Source organism: Stegodyphus dumicola, chromosome 3 (assembly GCF_044657685.1).
Source record: "Stegodyphus dumicola isolate Sdum_Otavi_A_Nest chromosome 3, ASM4465768v1".
Taxonomy (NCBI): domain Eukaryota; kingdom Metazoa; phylum Arthropoda; class Arachnida; order Araneae; family Eresidae; genus Stegodyphus; species Stegodyphus dumicola.
In genome coordinates, this window is record NC_140770.1 from 47,025,746 (window position 1) to 47,038,479 (window position 12,734).

A 12,734-nucleotide genomic window follows, 5' to 3' on the forward strand; every position below is an offset into this window, starting at 1 on the left:
ATTTGACTTCTTATTTTGGTTTTGTGTAACGGCCATCTTGAAATCGTGCCTTCCTGGCTCCAATCTTGGCATCAAAAACGAATCGTCAAGAAACAAGGGGCACCCAATTGTAAACTTTTACCAAAATTAGAAGTAAAATCATAATCAGCATGATTCCTAACAAAAGACTGGCTGTTGTCACCGCTTGTCTAGAGAGATACCTGCTGATCAGAACAAACCTGAAAGGCCTGATGTAGGCACGGCTGGCAAGTTTTGAAAATTAGTTGGGCTCTGCCTGATGCAGTTAGTGTCGTAGCTTCGCATAGAGTTTCAGAGGTTGTAACCCAGTTAATATACATTAAGGTTTCAATAAGCCAATAAAGCATTAGAGGTGATCAGTTGCTTTGCATTATTTTAAGTTTCACTAGATGCGAAGAATAAGTTTTACATTAATTTTTACATATTTGTGTTTTATCTTGTGACTACAGTAAGGATTAATGAAGGCAATAACTTGCTTCAATACGCAGATAATTTTTAAGGGTAAGCAGTTAGTTATAAATAATTAAATTAAGTAGTTAAACACTCTAACTCATTATAGATTTACATAGTCACTGTTAAATTTATCTTTTAAAAATATTTGTTAAAAAAGCACTATTAAAATCACAATCTATTAACATGTCACAGGTTAAAATATATGTAATTTATAACATTGATTCTTAAACGATACTAGAATAATTACACATTAAAAGCTACAAAACATGTATAGCAACAGTACTCAACAAAATATTTATGCGTCTTTGTAATTTGAAGCCTTTGCAGACACTCTGGCTAATTTATATCAATTTCATTCTCTTTAAGCATATTTTCTAACAATTAGAAATTTGTTTCCAATATGCAAACCTGTGTTCTCACTAGTTTCTGCATGCATTACCTCCTAATTTATTAGCCTATCCACAATGTACTATGAGGGTTTACTTGATTTGATAAAGTCCAAAACCCCAGACAGATGTGAAGCAAATTATCGCTCTGTGTTAAAGTAACTACAAAGTCAGACAAAGGTTTAAATAAACATCTTATTTAAAAAGGGCTTACAACATAAAGGCGTGTTCTTATGCTAACCAAATCAATTACAATTACAATTAAACGAGAAGCGTCAAATTCAAACTAAAAATGTAGACTTAGTGATCAAATACTATACAATTTAAATTTAATTTAAGCTGGCTCAGTAACCCAATCTTCATAACAAATTCAAATGTCAGAACCGATAATGCAAAGACGAAAAATTACAAATTATCAGAGCTGACAAGAACTAATGCAGCGAGTAAGTGGAGATAAAAAACACACTCTGTCTTACATTCCATATACCTCAGTTTAAAAACTATCTAAGCGATTTGCATTCTGGTGAGAAAACAGAAATGGGAAATTATAGTAAAGGCTGAAATTATAAACAACTGGGTAATTTACATAATAATAACCGTATATAATAATAGCAGTACATATCTTTGAAAAATAGGTTTCTTTTTTCAGCACATTTCCTTTTCATTTTAGAGTTTAAATTAAAGATTACTGTTATTCTAAAAACACTAACTTTAGAAAGCATAAAAAAAGCTGCTAATTTTATTTCTTTAGTAATATGAACATTCAGAAGAAATATGAAATATATATGGAAAGGGCTGGTTACAGAGACAGTGTGGCACAACTTTTAGAATTTAGTGACACACCAAGCAACAAAATCTAGAAATGGCAAAACTTTTAGAATTTAGAGCAGGCATCGGAAGCAGAATTTAGAAAGGCACTAGGCAGCAGAATTTAGGATGCACAGAAATTGCATCATGTCGGAAAATGCCTAGCGCCAGCCCTGTGTACGATGCATTCAGACATATTATATGAATCATTTAAATTGTCAGTTTTCAATTTCTTTACTAAGAAAAAAATCTTTCTATAATGCCTGTCCTTCTGATAAGAATAAAAGCATTTTTGATATTTTCCATGCCTGTGTCTAGTGAAAAGTAGAGAAAATAAAGGAAAGATAAACGTGTTAAGAAAAAGATTCTAGTACCAGAAGTAAAACATTCAAATATTATGTTTTCTTTGTTCTTCCAGACCTTCTCCAAAAAGTAAGAAATACATCGCAAACTTTCTGCAAAATACATTCGTTGCGTGTTAATAGCATGGAGGCATTTTTCTGTAATGTTCTAGAATTATGGGTCTATAAATTTTTCCTTCAAATCCTTCTAAACTTTCCAAGGTGCAATGTCTAGATTCCTAAAAAAAATTCTGTAACAGTAAAAAGCCAGAAATATTTTGAGAAAAAATATCACAGGGAAAAGATGTAAAATTAATTTTATAGAGAAAGCTGAATACTCTAAGAATTCTGAATACTCTGAGACAATTACATGGGAAAAACTCTTACCAAGAAAAAATTTAAAAACACGTTTTAAATTATTTACATAGCTATTTTGCTTTTGCTAAAACTGTTTCGTTAATTGAGCTTTAGAGCATTATACCTTCTTTATTTTGCAGATTCAAAATATTGCATAATAAGTGGCCAAAGTAGAACTTTATAATATGACTGCAAAAATTAAAAACATTTTATTTTAATGTTATTTTTTAAACATAATTTCAATATTTTACCACTATTTTAACGAAATTTATCCATGTTACAATGTTTTAAAAAAATTGCCGAAAAATTCACAGATCTCAAAATTAAAAATTTTTTACAGAAACTGATCTTAAAATCGCCCAAAATGTTGATAAGTCGAAGAATTCAGAACCGTTTAATAAACGAATTCACATCTCCAAAAGCCAAAAGTTGTTTAAGAGCTATTCATTAGAAAAAATGAAATAATTTTGAAATAGTTATGCTGCACTTCTTTAACTATAAAACTCGAAAATCTAACGATTTATATTAGAAATAGGAATGAATTATAATCCATTCACCCATTCAAAAGATAACCATATCTGTCAGTTGAATCACCAAAAATATTCCTCCAAAATGCTAATTCACACTCAAAATGGCAGTCCTAAAAACAGATAGCTATTTTAGATGATTAAAATTAAGAACCTTCTGCTGATTTTGGCCAAAATTAAGGACTTTTAAGGACCAAAATCGATTCCAAAAAACTTAATGACTTTTAAGAACTATTAAGGACCATACAAACCCTGGACAATGCATACATGTTTACAGTATTATAAACTCTATTATGGCATTATAAGCCTCTCATTTATTAATTTTTTAGAGTAAAAATTTGTTTTAAACATGCCAGTTGTTAAGAGTTTTCTGATCAGCTGAATACTGCACAGTTGGGATTTTACTATACTATAAATCCTTGATTAAAATAAGTAAAGATTTGACAAAAAATTTATTAGACATATCCTGTTTATTGGATATAAAAATTTTCAGGATCACAATTTCATGCTAACAAAAAGCCTAAATTGTACTATTCTAAAATTAATAGTAGTAAGGCAAATGAAATCTATTTATGTAACACTATACAGCATTTTCTTCCTCCTTTCCACATGCGTTTCTGATGTATTTGAAAGCATACTGTCAAGTATGCCAAATTATATTCGAGGAGTCCAGGATTCGAGTGCTGGAGAGGGCACTGCACATTTTTCATGTCTCCTGCTTCAAAATAGCCTTATGACTCTACACGCTAATTAAATACCACATTTTCTTAAACACACAGCCCATTAGCTTCATTTAGTAGGAAATACTGCAGCACAGGATTTTATCTACAAGCTGCATTGTATTTAAATTTAGAAGAAAGAATTTGGATATTTTACATTGCATAGCAATAGGAATGCTTTAGAATCTAAATTTGTCAGAAATGAAATATATTTCACTATTAAGACACGATGCAATTCTATGCGGTAATGCTGAATAGATGCAATAAACACAATCTAAAATGAATTATGTAAAATACTAAGCTTTTTACTTCATTATATTCAAAGTGAATTATAAAATTCTTATATTCAAGGCAAAGAAAAACACCCTGAGGATAAAATAAGAAAACTAGTGTTTATTCTTATTACTACTACTTGAAACAAAATATTGACAAGGATGAATCCATCTTTCAAATCCTTACAAAATTCTAGTAAAAACGTCTGAATGTGCATAAATGTGTTACAAAGATTACTGCAATACATACACTACTTAATGTTTAAATGTAATGAAATCTAAAATAAGCAATATCAAAATTTATGTTAACAGTCAAGAAAGACCTCATAGGAAACAGAAATGACTTTTTGACGAAAATTAAACAGATGAATATTTTACTGAGCAGAAGTAAAATTAGATCGTTAATTAAGACATATTTCTACCAAAATGATAAAAAAAAACGTATAGCAAAATTTATATGAAATATAAAACATGCCAAAAAATTATAAAAATATTTTAATAACATTTTACAGAATTTAAGAATTTTAAGAGTAAGTCAGATTATACAAATGATCCCCCCGAAAAAAAAGGATTGTTTCAGTGACACGATAATGAAGATTCAGACAGTAAGATCATACAATTTATTGCAATGGGGAACAAATTATGAAGCCTGAATGATTGTACCAATTTATAAAAATTAATTAATTTCCAAATAATGAAATATTATTAAGAATTTACTTAATGAAGACTAAGTAATGCAACAAGAAAGCAAACTTTTCCTATTTTAAAACTAGTTTAAAAATTCAAAAGGACAGGAAAGGCTAAAATCTTTAGCAATTTTTGCCATAGAATACTTTCAAACAGCTAGATTAGATATCACGGATTAATTTTCTGAAATGAAAATCAGGAAATACACTGTTTAAATCTTTAAGAAACTGATTAATTGTGATAATTTTACACATTTTTTCTTATACCAGAAACTGTTTTTGTTTATATTATCCATTTTTAATACTAATTTTAAATGACTATTTAAGATTTCATTAGAAGATGGCTCCATACTATAAATGGGGGCTTAATTTACATTTTGTCAAGGGCCAGCACTGAATGCTTAATCCAGCTGGATGGATGGGATGCTTAATCCAGCACTGAATTTTGACACTTGCACAATGGCATGTCACTAAAACTAATAACTAAACCTTACATAAAAAATTAATTTTTTATGTAAGGAATGTGGTACATACCTTGTCTGCGTGATCTTCGGAAGAATTTTTTATACTACTTTGCAGTGCTAAAATTTCACTTTTCAACTATAAAAGTGAAAAGAAAATTTTAAAATATTCCCACATCCAGTTTTTATTAGATTTTTAATATTTAACATCATTCAAAAATAAAACAAAAAAATCAAATAAGTTAAAGAATACTACCTTATCTATCAAAATATTCTTCTCATCTAGTTCTTTTTCTAAGCTATTTATTTTATTCTCATGCTAAAAATAAAAAATAAAAAATAAATAAATGCAACATACCTTGGTGATTAGAATATACTATGTATATCAAGCAGCAAAAACTGCTATATTACAGTGAACATCACATATTAACTTTTAAAACATTTAATAAAATTCTAATAACCCACAACTATTTTTACTCTGAAAATCTCTATAATCACACTCATTTTTTGATGAAAACTAATCTTTTTAGAAAATCTTGCAGGATAAATTTTAAATTTATTTTTTTCTGTATATAAAAGAGATTAACTTTTTTTTAACAAAACTATACTATGACATGTTTCAGCTGAAAAAGTGAATTATTGAAATTATTTAGCATTTTTGCATATGCATTAACACTTCTTTTAATATTAAATGCAGATTCTAACTTTAAGAAAATTTTCAGTTTTAGATAAACCATTACTTTTGGGTGCATGTTCTGTTGACTTGCAAAAAATATTGGTTTGACCGTCAAAGAAGAAAAATCTTATTAATTATAAATAGTTAAATAAAATAATATAATATAGGACCTCTTCTTAACTGGGGCTCCGTCTTGAATAACAGTTTCCCCCTGAAACTAAGAAACAGCTCCACAACAGTATGTATTACTTCAAGGGACGATAAATACAAAAAACATTCTTTCTGCAGCACACCAGTGAAAAAAGATAATAGGGTTAAAGTGTCACTAATGAGAATAGAATGCAATGATAATTTATGCAAAATGGTACTGAGAGACTGTTAAAATAGTACACATATTTCTTCAATTTTTGTCAATACTGAAGCATGCCTTTTCTATTTTTTAGCAATACTTCTGGACGTCTATTGTATGTCTTCTGCTGTTAAATTGAATTCTACGTGGTTTAAGTGCGGCCTTCTTATTTAATAAATAAAGGTAATATACAAAATGTTAATAGGGGCAACCTAAAAATTCCTTCCTTAATTCTGGTTTACTGCTCACAGAAAACAACATTCTAATTCTTTTCTACCTATATCCTTACATGAGATTATTCTTACAGTATGAGAATGCTAGAGAGAATAGTAGAAGAATATCAGAGAGAATGCTAGAAAAAATATGAAAATATTGGAAGGAAGTTTTAATGGAGAAGTGAAGCTTGAAAAAAAAAAAAAAAAAAGTTTTACTTAATTTGCTTCATTATTATATTCATTATTTTTAGAATCTTGTTTGTAATTTTACAAGCATAAAGAAGTTTTCAGAAACGAAATCACACACTTTTATTAAACAAAAGTTTAATTTTAATATGGCTGTGCTTGATATATTAATGCAATTTAGTATAAAATTGCTTAAATTTTAAATCACTTTATTTAAAAATATTCAGTCTACTTGTTTTTTATACTAAATGAGAGCTCACTATGTTGATTTGATAACAACTTTAATTTTGGGAGATTTCTCTTGGGTGACTTTCAAATTTCAAAACTTAGCACACTCATGTGCTATAAACTAAGGTTATGAACAAAAGTTTTGAAGGGGGGAAATGGTTTAGTCTGCTTTGTTTTGGGATTATTATTGTTTTTAATTTTACAAATATAAAAAAGTTTTCAAAGATAAAATCACAGACTTTTATTAAACAAAAGTTTGATTTTAATATGGCTGTGCTTGATATATATACATTTTTAATACCTGGCAAAAAATTACTTAACTTAAATTTTAAATCACTTTGTTAAAAATATTCAATTACTTAAATTTTAAATCACTTTGTTAAAAAATATTTAATCTACTTGTTTCCCATACTAAATTACTGACTTGACTAAACCCTGCTTGGTAAAATGAAAGAAATGCCAAAATGGTGATTTGATAATTTTGGGAGATTTCTCTTGGTTGACTAATAACCTGGTGCTAAATTAAAAAAATTACAGTCAAAAGTCGTTAATTCGGACACCCATAATCCGGACCTCAAAGCTACAAACTTTCTGCGCATAGGCGTTTACGCGTGCGCGTAATACCTTTACGGCTGCGAATATGAGTGTGCGCATGCGCGTTTAATGTATAACGGACGGTATAAGCTAAGCTAAAATTATCTAATTCAGTTAATGTTGCAGATTGCGTTGTTCCTTAATTTTCGAATTGGATCCGGCTTATTATTTTTTGCAGACTGTTAGAGCAATTTTATAAAAGTGAGCTTGAACTTTCGATTATGTCAAATAAAATTTCCGATATATATTTACTAATATGTAAAGGATCTACAAAGCGAAAGTATGTTTCGAAATCCGAAATCTGTTTATCAATTTCACACCGCGGCGCGCAATGAGTTGGAAGTTGATCTGTCAGCACTATTCTTATCTTCAGGGCAGAAGTTTTTATTTTATTTGGCTTATAATTCCTTACTAAATGTAGTATTTCATCTCGATGTACTCCGTCTTTGATATGATTTAAATCAAGTTCCTCGTCATTATAATTCGCTTCTGATAGTGAAAAAAGTGACACAGAGGTTATTGAAAACGGAAAAATTTCGATTGACAAATTAGTCGGTATTCTCAACACAGCAATTATAAAACTTGAACGGCGGAACTTTGTAACTGAACAAGAAATTATGTCTGTTTATAGAATTAAAGAGAATGTATTATCACATAAACAGCAAAGCAACTTAAACAACTTACATTGAAAGAAATATTTAATAAAGTAAACAAATAAATATTAAGCTTTTTTCTAAGCAGTTTTTAAATTTAACATTTGGTGTTCCCTTCTATTTTTCTGGTACATTTAAAAGCCAGACGAAGGCTGGCAGCGAAGCTGCTAGTCTGGAATGAATGTTTAAGAACATTTTTTCCCCTAGAAATTTTTTTATGAAACAAAAGTTATTATACTTCTTTTATATTTGAATTATTTAACAACACATAAAAATGTGTACCATGAAGAAGTAAGAGTAGATACTCATCTTGTAATGGTTTTGATTATTTTCAGAAATGAAATTACCGTTTTATAAATGCATGCAATGCTTTTAAATTATTAAATAGAATAGTTTAAAGATTGAAAAGTTTTTTGTTTGTATATCCTGTAGGACAAAACTTATTTCTCTTCAGCAATTCTACTGCTATATTAAACAGTTTAAAATTCTCTTCAGCAATTCTACTGCTATATTAAACAGGAATCGTTGTCTGATAACAAAGTTTTTGGAATGCCAAATCTGGCAAAATAATCATTTAAAGATTTTATGATGGATTGAGAAATGCAGTTGTTTAACGGAACTGTTTTCAAATATCTGGAATAATGATCAATGATAGTGAGTACAGTCAGAAGTCTTTAATCCGGACTCGTCGGGACTTCCGGATTATCGATTTTTCCGGATTATAGATCATCAGTTTAAATCTGGTAAGATGGCATGTAGAAATTATAAAATTAAAAATATGAAACCGTAATTTATAAAATAATGAGCAATTATGATCTAAAGGGTATCAAAGTTTACTAAAAAAGAAGCCTAATATTTATTTGTTTACTTTATTAAACATTTCTTTCAACACGCAGATGCGTAAAGCATACCTTACGCATAGCCGAAATTAGAAAATTGCAACCAGAAAACTATTTGATTTGTATTCGTGATATTTATAATGACGAGGAATTTGATTTAAATCATATCAAAGACGGAGTACATCGAAATTAAATACTACATTTAGTAAGGAATTATAAACCGAATAAAATAAAAACATCTGCCCTGAAGATAACGATAGTGTTGACAGATCAATTTCCAGTTCATTGCGCGCCAGGACGTCCCCCTCCCCCTGTGCAGAGCAGGGTGAAATTGATAAACAGATTTCGGAACGGCTAGATAAACAAAGGATATGCTTTTATCCATTTTTTGTAGCAATTCGTTTTTTGTTTGATGGACATCGAAACATACGTTCGTTTTCTAGATTCTTTGGGAGCTCCAGCATCGGAAATTCTATTTGACATAATCGAAAGTTCAAGCTTACTTTTAGAAAATTGCTCTTACAGTCTGCAAAAAATAATAAGCGGGATCCAATTCGAAGATTAAGGAACAACGCAATTATCAACATTAACTGAAATAGATAATTACATAATTTTAGCTTATACCGTCCGTTATACATTAAATGCGCACGCGAAAACGTATTCTGCACTTGCGCAGACGCATATGCCCAGTCGTAAATGTCTTGCGCGAACGAGTAAAACGCCGATGCGTTTTACTCGTGCGCGTCAATGCGGCGCATGCGCAGAAAGATTTTAGCTTTGAGGTCCGGATTATAGATCATTCCGGATTACGGGTGTCCGAATTAACGACATTTGACTGTACAATAAAACTTATTATCTATGAATCTTGGTAGTTTAACAACTATGTCTATAGCTATCATCTCTCCAAGAGCAAGATCTTTCTTAGAAATTAGACGTGGCAGTGTTGTGAGGTCTAGACTTATTTTGTAACCAATCTGAACAATTTTCTACAAAACTTTTAGTATCACTGTACTTACCTTTCCAACAATACTTTGCCTTTACAGACTCGTATGTCTTTTGAACACCAAAGTGAGGCGCATGAACTGTCTGTAATACATCTTTAATTAATGCCTTAAGAATTAGAATTTTATTCTGGATACTTCTGTCTTTCTTTCTAGCATTTACAGGTTTTAATTTTATCAACACTACATCTGTATGACTATCAATAAAGTATTGTTCTGCACTTTCTTTGTGGTTATCCTGTAATTTTTTTATAATTGATTTTATGTATGGATCACTTTGCTGTTTACTAATTATGTTTTGAATAGACAAATTATCATTGGTCCTAAATATATTTACATCGTTTACCACTACATCCTCTGAAACTCTTGACAAGTAATCTGCTGTGTTTTTTAAACCAGGAATATGCTCCATCATGTATTAAAATTCCTGTAGATATAACAACCAGTGTGCTACAATATCTGGCTGTTTGTCAAGATTAATATGGAAAGTCAAGAGGTTTAGCATCCGTTAATATTATAATTTTTTTTCCATACAGATGTTCATGAAATTGTTTTACTGATCTGAAGATTGCATAAAGTTCTCTCCTAATTGCTCTGCTCAGGAATACTGCTGCTCAGGATTTTATAAGCTGCATTGTATTTTAATTTAGAAGAAAGAATTTGGATATTTTACATTGAATAGCCACAGGAATGCTTTGGAATCTAAATTTATCAGAAATGAAATATATTTCACTATTAAGAGACTATACAATTCTATGCAGTAATGCCGAATAGATGCAATAAACACAATCTAAAATGAATTATGAAAATACTAAGATTTTTACTTCATTATATTCAAAGTGAATCATAAAATTCTTATATTCAAGGCAAAGCAAAACACCCTGAGGATAAAATAAGAAAACTAGTGTTTATTCTTATTACTACTACTTGAAACAAAATATTGACAAGGATGAATCCATCTTTCAAATCCTTACAAAATTCTAGTAAAAACGTCTGAATGTGCATAAATGTGTTACAAAGATTACTGCAATACATACACTACTTAATGTTTAAATGTAATGAAATCTAAAATAAAGCAATATCCAATATCAAAATGTATGTTAATAGTCAAGGAAGACCTAGGAAACAGAAATGACTTTTTAACGAAAATTAAACTAATGAATATTTAACTGATCAAGCAGAAGTAAAATTAGTTCCGCAATTAAGACAAATTTCTAGCAAAATGATCAAGGAAAACATATAGCAAAATTTATATGAAATGTAAAACATGCCAAAAAATTATAAAAACATTTTAAAAACATTTTACAGAATTTAACAATTTTAAGAGTATGTCAGATTATACAAATGATCCTCCCCCCCCCCAAAAAAAGGGATTGTTTCAGTGGCATGATAATGAAGATTCAGACAGTAAGATCATACAATTTATTGTAATGGGGGGAAAATTATGCAGCCTTAATGATAGTACCAATTTATAAAAAATAATTCATTTCCAAATAATGAAATGTTAATTTACTTAATGACAACTAAGTAATGCAACAAGAAAACAAGCTTTCTCTATTTCAAAAGTAATTAAAAAGTTTAATTCAAAAGGACAGGAAAGGCTAAAATATTTAGCAATTTTTGCCACAGAAAGAGTACTTTCAAACAGCTAGACTAGATATTATAGATTAATTTTCTGAAATGAAAATCGGGAAATACACTGTTTAAATCTTTAAAAAACTGATTGTGATATTTTTACACATTCTTTTTCATACCAGAAACTATTTTTGTTTATATTAATCATTTTTAATACTAATTTTAAACAACTATTTAAGATTTCATTAGAATATGGCTCCATACTATAAATGGAGGCTTTATTTACATTTTGGCAAGGGCCTGCTGGATACTTAATCCAGCACTAAATTTTGACACTTGCACAACACATGCTACTAAAACTACTAATTCTTTATGTAAGCAATAAGGTATATACCTTGTCTGCCTGACTTTCAGAAGAATTTTTTATAGTGTTTTGCAGAGCTGAAATTTCTCTTTTCAACTATAAAAGAAAAAAGAAAATTTTAAAATATTCCCACATCGGGTTTTTTATTAGATGTTTAATATTTAATATCATTTAAAAAATAAACAAAACAAAAAAAATCAAATAATTCAAAGAATACTACTACCTTATTTATTAAAACACTTTTGTCATCTAGGTCTTCTTTGAAGACAGTTACTTCCTCCTCAAGCTAAAAAAAAGAAATGCAACATATCTTGGTTATTAGAATATACTTCCAATGAATACCAAATATATATATATATTAAACAGCAAAAACTGCTATATTACAATGAATATCACATATAAACTTTTGAAAAATTTCATAAAATTCTAATAACCTACAACCATTTTTACTCTGAAAATCTCTACAATCACACTCATTTTTTGATGAAAACAAATCTTTTTAGAAAATCTTGCATGACAATTTTAAAACTTATTTTTTCTTATATATAAAAAGAAATTAACTTTTTTAACAAAACTATACTATAACATGTTTCAGCTGAAAAAGTGAATTATTGAAATTATTTAGCATTTTTGCATATGCATTAACACCTTTTTTTTTTTTTTTTTTTTTTAATTTAAAAGCAGATTCTAACTTTCAGAAAATTTTAAATAAACCATTATTTTTGGGTGCATGTTCTGTTGCTTTGCAAAAAATACTGGTTTGACCATCAAAGTAGAAAAATACTATTATAAATAGTTAAATAAAATAATATAGGGCCTCCTCTTAACTGGGGCTCCAGCTGGGATTAGAGTTTGCCCCTGAAACTAAGAAATAGCTCAGCCTCCGGCTGAATTCAAGCCTTGATTATACATTACGTATTATTTCAAGGGATGACAGATACAAAAACCATTCTTTTTTGCAGCACACCAGCAAAAATAAATAAATAAATAAAATGTTTAAAGTGTCACTAATGAGAAAGCTAGAAAC

At 29.2% G+C, this 12,734-nt stretch overlaps 1 protein-coding gene across 5 annotated transcripts in view; it reads right to left on the reverse strand.

The window, feature by feature from the left end:
- The window catches only part of LOC118200989 (uncharacterized), a 157,078-nt gene that overhangs the window by 82,372 nt on the left and 61,972 nt on the right, over positions 1–12,734 (reverse strand). For all 5 annotated transcript variants that reach the window (XM_085812844.1, XM_085812845.1, XM_085812843.1 and 2 more), the window contains 4 exons: positions 11,931–11,993; positions 11,738–11,803; positions 5,284–5,346; positions 5,101–5,166 (listed from right to left, as the gene is read on the reverse strand). In XM_085812844.1, coding sequence (XP_085668970.1) covers positions 5,101–5,166; positions 5,284–5,346; positions 11,738–11,803; positions 11,931–11,993 — 258 coding nt within the window. The remainder of the gene's footprint in view (positions 1–5,100; positions 5,167–5,283; positions 5,347–11,737; positions 11,804–11,930; positions 11,994–12,734) is intronic.